This window comes from Talpa occidentalis, unplaced genomic scaffold (assembly GCF_014898055.3).
Source record: "Talpa occidentalis isolate TD23 unplaced genomic scaffold, MPIMG_talOcc4v2.1 talOcc4.3, whole genome shotgun sequence".
Lineage (NCBI taxonomy): Eukaryota > Metazoa > Chordata > Mammalia > Eulipotyphla > Talpidae > Talpa > Talpa occidentalis.
Window position 1 is genome coordinate 71,971,108 of NW_023603184.1, and position 15,007 is coordinate 71,986,114.

Below are 15,007 nucleotides of genomic sequence, written 5' to 3' on the forward strand. Positions count from 1 at the left end.
TGATTATACGTACTAGCTTGCAGCTTTTCTTCTATTTGAAATGGCAGAGTGTTAGACCCAACTCACAGCCAAGCACACACATGCCCCCCATCTCCCACTCCACCCTGGAGGCTACTCAGAATCACTGCCCATCTTCCAGCAGAGATCAGTTTCACTATAAATATGGAACTGGCCTTTTAAGACAAGGAGTATCCCTCTGTGTAGTGATTAAGGGTGTGGGACTGGATCAGGACGTCTGGCTCTGCCACTCACTGGAACTTGCTAAACCTCATTTCCTCATCTGCAAAGTGGAGACTTGATATTACCTTTATTACTTATCTCGTCGAGTTTTATAAATCATGTAAAGGAGACAAAATAATGCATCGAGCTCATACATGGTAAGTTCTCAATAAACCTAGTTATGTATAAATTTTACCTTGTGTATTCTTCGGATCAACTACTTAAAATAATTATTCCTGATTTTGATATAATGTGAGATAACCCAAGTTAGTGTTCAATTAAAAATATGTCAGCTAAAAAGATGAGCAACATCTATTAAAAATGATATATCATAAAAAATAATAAAAATAAAAATATGTCAGCTAAACCTACTGCTTCTAAAATTTGATGCCTCAAGAGGGGCTCATGTACTTAAGTGAGAACTGAAACAACACCCCACTATCTGTTGATATTCTTCTCTCCCATCCCCAATCCATGTCAAACAAAATTTTAAACATTTCAGAGTTTTTGTTTATGCTTCCTTGACAGCATGTTTCTAGTTCTTAGCCCACTTACAGAAACACAATAGCCATCAATAATAATTGTGTGTTAAAGTACCAAACCATCTCAGAACAAATGCTAAAGTCAGGGAATCTTTGAGAAATGGTCACTTCATGTCTGCAAATGTTTTGTGGAACTAAATGGTGAGATAATTTAGGAGCTGTGCTCATTTCCTTCTATCTTACACATAACCTAGAACACTACTTTACCTAAAGGTAAATATGCTGTAGGTATCTGTACTGATACTTGTTGATTGAAAACATCATCACTGAGTAAAATAGTAACCTATTTAAATAAGTACTTTTTTGTTATTTTAATTTACCCAAAATTATTCCATTCCAGTGTCAGGCTAGGGATCGTAACCTGAGAGTGGGAGGATCTAGATGGGATGTTGCAGGAACTATTGAATTGTGCAGAGTTTCTGATTGCTTGTGTGAAAATAAGGAGTGTGAACTAGATTGTCCCTGAAGTTCCTTTCCACCCCAATGATCTTTGACTGACTATACCAACCTGTATTTTGACATTTGTTGACTCTATATCCATTTCTTGCCTGGTGTTTCCTGTCCTACTGAGGACAAGATTTAGGTTTTCAGGATCTGTTTCATTTGCCATTGTTTGGCAAGAATTGTTATCTTTCTCATCAAGAGCCAATAGTTCTGCAGCTAAGCAACCTAATAGTTCATCTGTCAATTCTTCATTCTTCACAGAATCCAGAATTTCTTGGGAAATTGGATTTGTATCATTTAAAGCTTTTCCAAATTTTTGATATGTAATTGATTTACCAGCTAAACTACCATGATCCCAAGAATGTGCCCAGTGTTGATATGTTTGGGAAAATGCACTTTCTTGTTTCTCTTGGAAAGAGGAACTCAAAGGAGTTTTAGACTTATCTGAAATACTATCAAACTCTAGATCGTTAACTAACATTTGATTGGCATTTATTTTACCCAGAGATGCTATATTCTGCTTTTCTTGAAGTACATGATTATTGGAACTCTTCTCATTGGGCACTGCCCAGCTGTTTTCAGAAAAAACCAACAGGGTCTGGTGATGTAGCTCTTCAAGTTCATGTAGATTTCTGAGACTTGTGGTGAGTATTTCATTGTTAGAAATGTCTCCTTCATCAAGGGACTCTTCCATAGAGACTTCTTCAACAACTGACAAATCTGACACAGGAATGAATTCTTTCTGTTCAATGGACTGCTCATGAGTCTGAGTCAAGTTCATGGGCTGAACTTCATCCTGGGAAGATAGAAAGTCATTTCCTGAAGATTTTATCTGCCACTCTGGTTCCAATATACCATCACCATTTTCAATACCTTGTAGGTTGCTACCTATAGCCTTGCAACCCTTTTCTTCAGGAATTAAACTTTTGTGTTTTTTTTTAATGCCAAGGGAAGTCTTTGGGGGTTTAATATGTGGTCTTTTCTGAGATAGTCTTGTTCTGCTGTTGCTGTTCCTTTCACTGTGTGAAGATCGACATTTATTGGTGCTACATCTGCCAGACGGAGCCGAGCATATCTCTCGGTAAAACCTGTTTTCATGTCGTTCAGCCTCTCGCATGTGACAATAGACAGGAGTTCCAAACATTTCATAGATTCCAGGTCCATTGGCAGTTGAATTAATTTCTTTGAACATGTCACTGTATTTAAGATCTCGGTAATTTAGTTTTGGTTCTGTTGGTTGATCAGAAAGAGGAACAGAAGATTTTTTTATTCCCGGATTTTTACAGATGCAAGGAAATGATTGCTTTTTAGGTTTCAGAGCCTGGTAAGTTGACTGCTTCTTTTCTATCTGTGGTGTTCTCCTTTGAAACTTGGGTGACTGCCGAGGCCTGGTGTCAACAAGTCCTAAAGCAGGAAAAACTTGAGTTTTTATGCTGGTTTTATGTATGGTAGGCTTAACGGGACCTTCAGTAGAAATCATGAAATTCTGAGGTGTCCGATTACTGGTCTTGTTCTTTGAATCCAGCTTATTTCTAGGGGGTTTCATCTTATGCCTATCATTTTCTTGGGATGCAAGTATGTTGCAGCTATTGTTGTTATGAAGGGCACCCTTTCTTTTGTGGAGGCTTGGTTTGGCTATAGCTGGTTCCTTGGGAGTTCCATGCACAGGGAAAGTGATGTGGGTAAGAGGCACCACCCCATTCTTTCCTGGTTTGGTTGCCTCTGCTACTGATATTTTCATGTTTGTCTCCATGCCACTATGACCTCCTGGGAGCTTTTCAATGGGACCATCAGGGACTATATTGGACAAACTTTTAAGTTCAGTATGTTCTTCCAAAATATGATTTGGCTCAACTGCTTCACCTTTATTTGCTGAAGTGCCTTTTGAATCAGTGTTATCATTTCCAGTCTCTTCCTCCTGGCTTGGAGTTACTTCTGAATGCCAAACTTCTTGGAATTTGATTGGCACAGTACATAAAACTTCTGAATCTTGTTCATGGTTGTTGGCTAAACCCTCTTTTTTCCCCAGTGAGTGATAAGGAGAGTCCTCCTCTGCAATTCTCATTTCACTACCATGACAGTCAATACCCACTTCCCTGTCTGTAGGAAAACCATCTTCCTGAAAATTCTCAAAGGACACCAGAGACTGCTCTTTTTCAAAGTGAGAAATTTCAGTTTTCTCATATCTTTCCGTTTCTGTGGATTTCTGATTCTCCTCCATGCGCAGGTGTTGTTTGTGATGGTTAGCCTTCCAAAAAGAGCACATGTTTCTGGACCAAATGAAGCTGTCAGAGGACCTGAGGGTCTGACCCATGAACACCTTAAAGTGGCCTTCTTGCTGCTTGTTGGATGTTTTGAATTCATCAGATCGACTCACAGGCTCTGAGAGCCTAGGTATGAAGGATATGAATCTTGGAATAGTTCTTTCTCTCTCTTTTTGATCCTTGTGACTCTGAGGGATAGTAAGCAGACCAGATCTAATGGGCAAGAGTGACAACCGTGGCAGAGGAAACTAAAAGGAAAGACAGAAAATGCTAATGAATGCAGAAACATAAATACATATAATATTAACTGGTTTATAGTAATCTCAAGAGATTCTAGGATTATTTTAGGAAGGTCTTTAAAGTAAAAATATATCCTGGAGATCACAATTTCTAAAAATAAAATCTCATTCCCAGTGTTTTATTTTTGAACCAATATAAAATAATAGTAGAACACAAGATTATCACAGACATAAAAATTCATTTTTTATATATATTAAAATAAAGGTACTATAATATAAATATTAACAATTTAAAATTTTATTTCTCCTCTGTATTCTTTTTACTTTACATATGATTAAGAGCTTTCAAATTCCCACTTTAAAAAGTTTAAAATTGCTGTTCCTATTTAACAAACTCCATTAGGTTTCAGACTAAACCTATCTGAAGCACAACTATTCTCCATTGTTTTGCTGAATTATTTTGTTAAGAGTGACTTATGAAAGTCTAACACTTTACACTTGAAAGTTAGCAACGATGAATGGTTTTTAATTTTCCTTTGCCCTCCATTTTTGAACTTAGCCAATTTTTATTATCAACCTCTAGAGGTCAGTATAACCCAATACATAATATTCAGCTTTATCATTAAATTATAAACTATGCTTCTCATCATTGTAGCCTTTTCTCAAGTATACAGATTAGATATCTAATTATATCAGAATATTTGTATTTTACAGTTAAGAATTAGTTTTTATTATACTTTCCCTTGTGTGTAAGCAAGGAAAAGAAAAGGAAGTTGAAACTGAAAACTTAAGTGTTAGTAACATGTGAAAGGCACTCCCCCGGCCAGTGTTACTGCATAGAGGATTTTCGTTCAGCTCTCAAAAACAACTTAAGTAAATACAGATTCCTCCAGTGTTTAAATATCTTCCAAGTAAATAAATAAATAAATAAATAAATATCTTCCAAGTAACAGTCATTATTTTTCTGAGCCCAATAAACTCCTTTTTATTTTTTTTAAAGATTTATTTATTTATGCATACAAGAATTGGGGTGTAAGCCAGAGGTGTGGGGCGGGGGTGTGTGTGTGAAAGGATTCAACAGAGACAGAATGGGGAGCAGAACAGACAGATCTGCTGAAATACACTGCTGAAGGGAGCAGCTGGGGAGGCAGGAGAGGTCTGCTAAGCCATGTGGGTTCCTCCCTGGCTGCCAGGGATGGAACTGGTGCTGCAGTGGCTGGCGATAGCTTGGTAGCACTCTTTAACCCCTGTGCCACCAGAAAGGCCCATAAACTCCTTTTTACTGTACTAAGTGGTACCTATGTTGTTTCTCAAAGACTCATAGGATACAGAAGATTCCTATAGTTGAAAGACTTGCAATGGTCTTTCCAAATGCTTTACTTATAAATTAGATGAGTCAAAAAATTGTTTACCACTGCCAAAAAGAATCAACTAATTTTTAGATACATAAAGAAATTCTTATTCTATAAACCATAGTAAGTTGTTTCCAGTTGTTGAGGGTTTTGATTCTGAATCCTTTGATAGAGTTTGTCTCTAACAACACATTACTTTGGTTGTAATTCTCAAATTAAAAAAGCTAAAACTAATCTTACCTCAATTCTTCGGCTACTATTCTTCAAATCATTGGTAGAAAACTCTATAATAAAGAAAAATAATAATAATTAGGCAGTGTTCTAGTAAAGTGAACACAATGAGTCTTAAGCCAGAGTGTGGGGAGGGAGAGATCTTGGTGCTAAGGTTTGAAGAAAAGTTGTCAAAAGTAAGAGTTTTTCTAAATGTAACGTACATGGAGGAGGTTATGGAATGATTGTACAAAATTTTAGGCTACTACCAGTAAGGCAGATTGTTTCACATATAATTTTGTTTTTAACATACATCTATGATATATAGTCATATGCCATATAGTGACATTTTGGTAAAGACAGACCACGCACATGACAGTGGTCCCTATGTGTAGCCCAGGTTTGTGGAGGGTGTACCATCTAGTTTATGTAAGCACACTCTGAAATTTGCACAATGAGGAAACAGCCTAATGATGTGTTTCTCAGAACATATCCCCATCATTAAGTAGCATGTGACTGTGTGTGTGTGTGTATAATATTTGTGTATATATCACTGCTGTATAATAAAACATTTGTATATATCATTCTATATCAACATTGTTAATAATTTTTATTTATGTCTATGTTTATGTTTATATTTATATTCTGTCTGAACATGGAGACTTCTGGCTCAGAAATGTTTGAACAGATATATTCCAGCATGCAAGGAATAATCCAATTGTAGTAAGGCACTCTTAAAACATTTGTGGTAGAAATGCAGAGGTAAGAGCTTTCTGGTAGGCAATCTGGCAATATATATTGACAGCCTTCTTAAATGTGTATAGAATTACCTATAAGATTGAATGTATATATTTTTCCTACTCTCTTCACAAACCTCACTAAATCTAAAATTTAAAAGATGTTTTAAAAGATATAATTAAAAACAATGACAAGAACAAAAAAACCAAGGGATAACACAACATATAAACAACATTAACAAAACATTTTACAATTAAAACTCTATGAAAGAATAATAAATGACTTTGTTTACACTTTTCTCTGTTCGGCTCCATGCCAGCAGAGGTAACTGAATAGAAATAAAAAACCCCAAAAGAAGCAGGAATTGAAGATGTGTGGTACCTTTGAAGGAAGGGTTGCAGGCAAGGCTGAAACTAGGGTTTGTTTATTAATTTGTGTAAGGAGGTAGTTCCAGACTCCCTGCCTTGCCCACTAATCAGGAGTTACTCTTCTTTCGTGGTAAATGACTAGAAGTTCATTCTCTGGTGGATGACTGGAAGTTCATTCTCTTGAAACAAAGATGCTAAGGAAATTATGAAATCTGGCACACTGACATGTGAAGCTTCAGTCTTATAACCTTGACTTATCCCTCCTTAGGGAAAACCAGTTGAAAGAAAAGCCTATCTCAGCACATTGACACTGCACATACCCTCACTCAACTGTCCAGGTCTCTGACGTTCAACAAACCACTTTGGAGCACCCAACACTTCCTAGTGCCCCCTCTTAAATACAAATAGAAAACCAATGTTCAAGTGATAAGTGAGAAAGTCTCTAACATGAAAATACAGAGACCAAAACAAGCTGAAAGAGCTCAGAGGAAATATATACAGTAAAAAAAAAACTACCTACCATTAATACACTCCACCCAGAAAGCTACTGGAAAAAGCACCCCACTAAAATAAGCAAACCAAGAAAGAAGAAACAATGCATCCAGTACACAGGGGTCCAGCACAGCAGACAGGTCAAGGGAGCTTCCTGGATGATAGTGAGAGAATCCCAGAAGATGGCTGATCAGTGGGTCCAAAGAGCAAGCAACACACAATGAAACGGGTGGCCAGAGGCTTCAGGAGCACTCTCTTAAAAACCAAAATGAGGGCCTCCCCGGTGGCGCAGCGGTTGAGCGCTGGGTTGCGAAGCTGCTGCCCACAGCCTCTGCAGCGCCGGTTCGATCTCCGGCTGCTCCCCGGCCACCAGAGGAGGGTCCCACATGGCGCGCAGACCTCTCCTGCCGCCCGCTGCTCCCCTCAGCAGTGTACTTTGGTCCTTCTGCCTGCTCTGCTCCCTGCTCTGGCTCTGGTGAATTCTCTCACTCTCCCGTGCTTCTGACTGTACCCAGTGCTTGTATAAATAAATAAAAAATAAAAATAAATAAAAATAAATCTTAAAAAAAAAAAACAACAACCCAAAATGAACCAATGCATTACCTAATGTGCAGCTGCGTGTACTGAGGTGTGTTTTACAAGGTGGGAATAAATTAGTGACATATACAGAAAATAAGCAAATGATTAAGAGGCAGTTATTAACACCAGGGCAAATACCACATCATCTCCAAAGAAAGGAAATGTAATCACAGCATACTTTGCGGGTCAGCTGTTAATATTTTACCAAGTCACAATAATGGAAGCATTGGACATTTTTTTAAACAAAGATTGGGAAGGTTGGGAATTGCCTCTGTGTGAGGAGAGTAATGTAAAAGTGTTAGTAGACAAGGACTAAATTGAACAGTCAAGTAATACCATTATCAACTTTTAGAAATATGGAGGTGCAATCTAGAAAAAAATTATGTTGAATTAGTTTGTATCTGTTATCTTTTCATTTTGTTCATGTATCTTTTCTAAATGTTTCTGATCAACATATATTGATTGCTAAATTTTTTAAATTGCATTTAAACAAAAAGAAGGGAACTTGCCTGGGGAATCCCTATTGACATTTTCAGACAATGTTTGAACACCCATGAAGTTCCTATTACAAAATACTAACCTAACCAATTTTATCCTTACCTGAGTATTTATTTTATCAATTTAATTAAATACCATTGATTTACATATTTGTTACTATTTTGACAACATAGGATTTCTCTACTCTAGTGTAGTCACCGTAGCTCTCCAACCAGCAAAGCACCCACAGTTGTCCACCATAGTCCACATATTATTCCCCCTTTTCCTGCTTGTTGCCTCAGATCTTTGGCCAACTTTCATGGTTGATTTTTATTTTAGACAAACATTTGATATGTTTGTCTCTGTTTGACCCTTTGGTTAGTTTCTCTATATACATATACATACATATTCTTATATACATATGAGTTTGGATGTTTAAACTTGCATGTGAGATTACCCTCCGAAGTCTCTCCATGTCACTTACAATCTTTCCAATGTCTCACATGACCCTATATAATCAGTGCTCACCCCCATTACAGTTTAAATCTCCTTTGCCCCAACTTTCCTTGCTCCAACTGCACTTGCCTTCTGTCCCCTGGAACATTCTTCTCCATATACACATGGCTCACTCCCTCTTCTGATATTTTCTCAACTTACCTTCTCAATATTGCTGTCATTAACCCTATTTTAAAATACTAAACAGCTGCATTGCTATTTTTTACCATTTATTTTTCTCCATAGTATATATCACTATCTGATGCACTGTGTATTTTACTTGTTTGTTAGTTTATTGTCTTTCCTTTCCCTGCCCTCAATAGCATGAGATGTAAATTCCACAACAGAGGGATTATTGCTTGTCTTGTTCCCTTCTCTAACTAGCACCTGGCACAAAAAATAAACATTTGTTGATTGAAAGAATAAAGGAATCTGTTTAAATATGTGTTTGACTGACCTTCAGATTTTCTTTGCTGCCCTTTCAGAAGAGGAACATCTTCTCTGGCAGCAGATTTGGAGATGTTTGGTTCTAAGCAAGGTCTTGGCAGCAAAAAGCCCAAGTTCATATCACACAGTTCCCGGGATCTTTCCTCTTTCTTCAGAAGTAAAGGGTCTGTGGTCAGCACCTTTGTCCTGAAGTCCACCATCTCAATTTCATTTGGAACAGGAACAGAATGTGCTTGTGTCCATTCTTGATGTACTGATGTTATCTGACTAAAAAAGGAAATGTTTTGATTTAAAACTCACTCCCCATGTCTTCTGCACCTTCACCTCCCAGTTCAGCCTGACAGATGTGCTGCTCGGTGGAATGGGTGTATTCCTGAAAGGTTAAGACCTCTCCACACTCCACCTCTCTCTCCCCCTCACTGCCTTCTACACTCCCCACTTTAGTTTTCCCAGGTCCCATTTCCTTGAGCTGAGAAGTCAGAGGAGCAAAGGGCAAACACAGGGTGTACCCTTTTATTTCTCTAAATGCATTTACCAACCCAGTTCTTCTCCAAGTATTTTTGGTGAAGCACCAGTTATTTAAATTTTCTAGTCCATTGTGGATTGATACTTTTGTAAAATAGAATAAAAGAAAATTACTGTAAGAATGAAACAAAAGTTTTAAAATGTAAAAATAAGATATTTATATTTGATAATGATTTTCTATCAAACCAATGAACATAAAATTACTTTGTCAACTTGCTATTCAATGTTTTATATGTTTACATTTTCAAGTTATATTCTGCCTTCATCATGGACTAGTTGCAGTAACACAGAACCACGTTTTGACTGGTGCTGCTGCAGGGTTAGCAAACCATGGCCCTCCAGCTGTTTTTGTAGTTTCATTTGGTCACAGGCACACCCATTACTTACATTTTGTCTGCGGCTTCTGTAGTCCAAGCTATAATTGCAGAGTTGAATAACTGCAGAGACCATATGGCCCACAAAGTCTAAAATATTTTTTATCTGCTCCCACCACAATAATATTTATTAGACTCCTGCTTTAGAGCAGGGCTGATTTACCAAAAACATAGATTGCCACAGAAGTGTCATGTCATCCTATATTACAATCTATCACTTCAAAGACTATTCCTTACTTGTTTTCCGTTAAATCTTCTTGACTCATTTCTTGGGGGTCAGTGACATCTCTTGGAAAAGTAACAATAATCTCAACACCTACAGAAATTCATGACAATAGTAGAAGGAAGAAAAAAGCAATGAATTCCAGTGTTAATAGGAAGAAGCATTTTATTTTGGGGTATATATAGACTTTTCTTAATGATTACAGAATGGACATTAATCAGAGACTGAGGTTTAGCCATCTCTATCTTTCTTTCCAACACATGATAGGTCCAAAATAAATGCTTGCTTAAAGAGCAAAAAATTATAACAAAACCTTCTTGATATAATGTGAGCAATGTTGTTCCCTGGGTGAAGGAAACAAAGTCTCCTGTAAAATATCAGTGATGACACCTACTTTACAGGACTATTTGTGAGAATAAATTGAGATAATCTATGTAACATCATGGGAACTAGCTTTTATTTGTAATTTTGGTAATCTACTATCTGCTTTCATAGAATGATTCCCAATATAATTCCTAAGACAGAAAGTTCCAACTTATAAAATCAATGCTTGCTTACAAAACATTAAACAAATTTACAGTAAAACTTGTAAACACATCAAAATTCACATCAAAAAACCAATGTGAATCACATCAAAATTGCCTGTACTTTCCTTGTTCATCTATTCCTTTTTCCCCTTTAAATACACTTTTATTAAGTATATGCCATCCCAATGCTTTGTGCTGATGAGATAGAATCAAGGTGCTGTGACTATAGTAGAGACAATAAATAATATAGCAAAAAGTATAGTGAGATAAGCATATAATAGAAGTGTGCAATCAGTGTTGTAGAGACATAGAGGAGTAGACTTCCAGTAGGAAGTAGAGTTCCAGTACTTGGTGCAATATTTAGTCCTATGCATGTGGTTGTCAGAGCCATGTAAATCTGCATAAGTCTGGAGTAGCTGTGATTTTCATCAGCTCCACAGATTGAATGCCAGGGAAGAAGTTTGCAAAGAAGATAAGGTAGGTTGTGAATCAGACAGATCTGGGACTACATCCCTCCTCTGCCACTCCTTGGATGACCTTGAGAAAGTTAATACTGATCAACATCAGCATTTTCTTGATTAGTAGGTTATTATTTTTTTTAAAGGACTCAGGATATTTTGCCCACTATATATATAGGAACCACGGTGAAAGTATTTTTAATGTTCAATTTTTATGTCTGTGTTATTTATGAGACCAGTGCATTAAAAGAAAAAAAAGTAAAGTATTTCCAAAAGGAAAAGTTTTGTCTATAATCAGGCAAACAATAATTATCTACTATCTTTACATCCAATATTATATTTTGTAGTAGCAAGAAAAATGTATCGAACTTTCATTTCTCGATGTTTTCAAATAAGAGTGCATGTTTAAGAACATGCTTTCTTTATAATGTTATATGACAGCAAGGACTACATTGAAGTTTCCTTGAATTTTTTTTAACTTTTCAAAGATTCTATCACCATGTTATCTAGGCAGCATAACATTAAAGTCTTGGAATTATGCATCTCAAAGGAACTTAGAGGTCATCAGATCCAAGCTCTTCATTTTGGAAAGGAAGAAATGAGAGCTACGAGGTTGCATCACATGTTCTGGGCCACTCTCATACTTGAAAGGAAGATGAATGCCTCTCATAACATTTTTGTAATCACTTTCAGCACAAAGCCCAATTGACATGTTAGAGTTAAAAAAAAAAAAAATACAGCATCCACTCCTAATCACTAAACTGTCAGTGAAAAGGATGGTCTCGTACAAAGGCTAGATGCAGTTCCTACCTTTCTGTGGAGATTAGAAAACTGCAGGGTGAATATGTTCTCAAGAAAACTGTTATTTACAATTACTAAAGACTAATAAATGCAGCATATTTTCAAGCAAATTTAATATGTTCAAAGTCTGTTAATTGGTTGATATCTTTTTCAAACCAAAGAACAAAGATATAGAAAGCAAATAAAAGAAATTGTCTTCTTAGAAAGTGTTAAAAGCTTGTAGCCCCATCCTAACTGTTGTTCCTAATTTGGAGTGGAGAAGAGGAAGATTGTAGAATGTGCTGACTGTGAAATCAGCTGGGCATATACAAATGTTCTCTGTCTTGTCTCTTGAAATGTAAATGATTGTGGGTGCCACTGGACCTACCCAAAGGGCCAGGAAAGATAATGCATTCTCACATGTGAAAATAAAACACTCCTGTCTGAATACATCTTTCCACACAAAAAGATGCATAACTACTAATCTAACACACCAGAAAATGTTACAGCAGAGAGGAACAAAAAGGCAGCATTTAACATTACCAGAAACATAAATTCTTCACAAAAGAGGTGAAAATGACATTCAGGAAAGTAAAAAACTGATCATCAATTTGTAATGTTAAAGTAATTATTAAAATGAAAACTTCAGATTGGAACATACCAATTCATTCAATGAATAAAAGCTGTTTTTCTTTAGAAAAGTCTTCCTTTCCTGTGTTTTTTGTTTGTTCTATTTACAATGATGGGCATCAAGGTCCAAAATATTTTGATACCCTCTCCACATTTTCATGACTCCTAAATCATAAATCTCAACACGGAATTTTAAAAACGATGTTTTTCAGCCTCTTTTACAGCTAAAGTTCAGAAAGCTAACTTAAGAGATGAATTCACATGAGGTAGGTGAAGAAAGATAAGATGCAGGCATCCTTTTTGTTGATATGAGTGTGAACGGAGGAAGAAGGCTCTAAGGTTGATGTGAGAGCAGCCCCCAGCTGTAGTAGAGGCAGCATAATTTGGGGGTAAGGAGTGCTGAGGTTTGAGGTGTAATTATGAGAATTCTTCCCAATGTTTCAACCTAGAGTCTGTTTTACGGTTTTTCACTGGTCTATGAACTTTCTAATATCTTTTAAAACATCCTTCCTTTTTAACCCATTTAGGGTAGACTCTGTTATCTGCAACTGAGAATTCTGATGGATAGACAATGTATTTAAAGAAAAATTTTAAACGCAGTAATTTCAGGAAATTGGTTCTTATTCACTCACGAAAAGAGTAATTTTACATGCGCAATTTCACATCTGTAAGGTTTCTGTTTGTTATGTTCTGGGAAAATAGCTGAATGAAGAATACAAGAAGATTTTTATACTAAGAAAAAGGATGAGTGGTTTTTGGGAGTGTGGAAGGGTACATAAATTGTATTTTACATATTGCTATCCTTAAAAGCTCACTATTAAGCAAAGGCATACTACCAGAATACACACAGACATTAGGGAGTTCGAATGTTTTGTTTTTTTAGTTAGTGATGCTCCCTTTTTAAAATAAAATATATTTTAATTTAAAATAATATAGTAGATATAAACTAAATTTGTATTAAATTAAATGTGCGTATCCACAACAGAATAGTCACATATGTATAAGCTGTTCATAAAGAGTGCATACTTGAAGTATGTCAGAAATGATATATAAATGGAGTTTAAAGAAATGTATTAATATTTAAGATGAATATAATGCACAATAATGCCCAAAACATTTTTATTTCAGATTTTATGACCAGATTTTATGACCAAAAAGTAACTAGTTCAACTGAAGACTTTATAAAGTCTGAGAAGAAAATTTAAAACTGTAATTGTTTCTTTCAAATTTGTAACCCAAGCTATTAAAGCTTAAAGCTGCAAGTGCTTAGTGGAGGTGCTAAATAATTGTGGTTCCTATATGAAAGCTTGAAATAATACAAATTGATTTTGAGGAATTACTAGCATGTTAAGTGACAAGCCATCTCCAAATTCAGCAGAATCAATGCATTATTTAACCTCTTGGAAGGTACCTGGGAAACAAACTTCTGAGAACTCAGATTTGAAGTCTTTGAAAGGCAAAGAGACCACAAGGACTGTTTGGATGGGGACCAGGATTTTTTTATTTTAATTAGGTCTTTCAGCATTTGTAGTGTTAATAATTTTATAAGTTCCTAAATTTTTGTCTGCCCTCAGCCTAGGGCAAGGAGATTCCTAGTGAGTTTGGAAAGCAGGAAGCTCCCCAGGAGAGGGCAGCATCACACAAGAGGCCAAGCCCATAGCCACAAGGACCCCAGGATGGTTCATAGGAATGAGAAATAAAAGACATCCAAGAGGACAGCTTCCCTGGGGTGTTAGAAATGAAGTCAGAAAATTGCCAGAGAGAAATTGGAGCAGTTCAATAAACATTTAATTTAAGAAGTTTATAGGATGGATGATAGACAAGTGTGATTGCTGTGGTGACTATTTTCTAAACAGTGAAACTGCAAATACCTTGCAGTCTGTTAAAAGCAAGGGCACTGATAAGTATGACAGGATAACATATTTGGCATAGATGTTGTTCTGGAAAATTCCAGATTTATGGCCTCACAGAATAAAAAACTGAGAGTTGGGGTTTTAATGCCAGTTCAGGTCCCTCCTTCTCCTAAAGGGATTCACTCTGAGGTAACAGCTGATGGAGAAATGTTTGGTTCCTGAAGAGAACATATTCCTGATGCTGATGGAAGACTCTGATAGGAAAGAGAATTGGAGGGAGGAGGGAATATCAAACAGAAAGAAAAGGGACAGAGAATGGTTGGTTGAACTGGAGTGGGGAGAAATAAAGAAAAGAGCCAGAACAGGGATGCTTAATTTGGTAAGTGAAAGTTGCTAAGACCCACTGATTCAGTTATGAGATAACAGGGGAGGATTATGGCTAATTTTTCTTTTTCATTGTGCTTTTTTGTGTCTTCTGCACTAAATACCTCTGTAATTAGGTGGGAAATCCAAACAATCAACGTTATCATTGCAAATACATCAAGGACAAGTACCTTCTGTACTGGGTGGCCAATCTTGTCCATCTCCACTTGAATCTCCTTCACTAATCAATATGGAATGACTATATTCATCATCTTGGTCGAAATCCTGAAATATCACAAAATAAAAATTCACTTATTCAATATAATGCTTTGTGATTAGGGTGAATGTTGGATTTTCTGGGCTAAAGTTTTATATTGTGGATTCCATTTCAGTTGGATCCAGTATTGA

At 36.4% G+C, this 15,007-nt stretch overlaps 1 protein-coding gene across 5 annotated transcripts in view; it reads right to left on the bottom strand.

Annotated features, from left to right (window-relative positions):
• MAP3K19 (mitogen-activated protein kinase kinase kinase 19) overlaps positions 1-15,007 on the bottom strand; it is a 73,312-nt gene that overhangs the window by 8,446 nt on the left and 49,859 nt on the right. For all 5 annotated transcript variants that reach the window (XM_054699679.1, XM_054699678.1, XM_054699677.1 and 2 more), the window contains 5 exons: positions 14,791-14,884; positions 10,003-10,081; positions 8,877-9,133; positions 5,301-5,344; positions 1,270-3,717 (listed from right to left, as the gene is read on the bottom strand). In XM_054699679.1, coding sequence (XP_054555654.1) covers positions 1,270-3,717; positions 5,301-5,344; positions 8,877-9,133; positions 10,003-10,081; positions 14,791-14,884 — 2,922 coding nt within the window. The remainder of the gene's footprint in view (positions 1-1,269; positions 3,718-5,300; positions 5,345-8,876; positions 9,134-10,002; positions 10,082-14,790; positions 14,885-15,007) is intronic.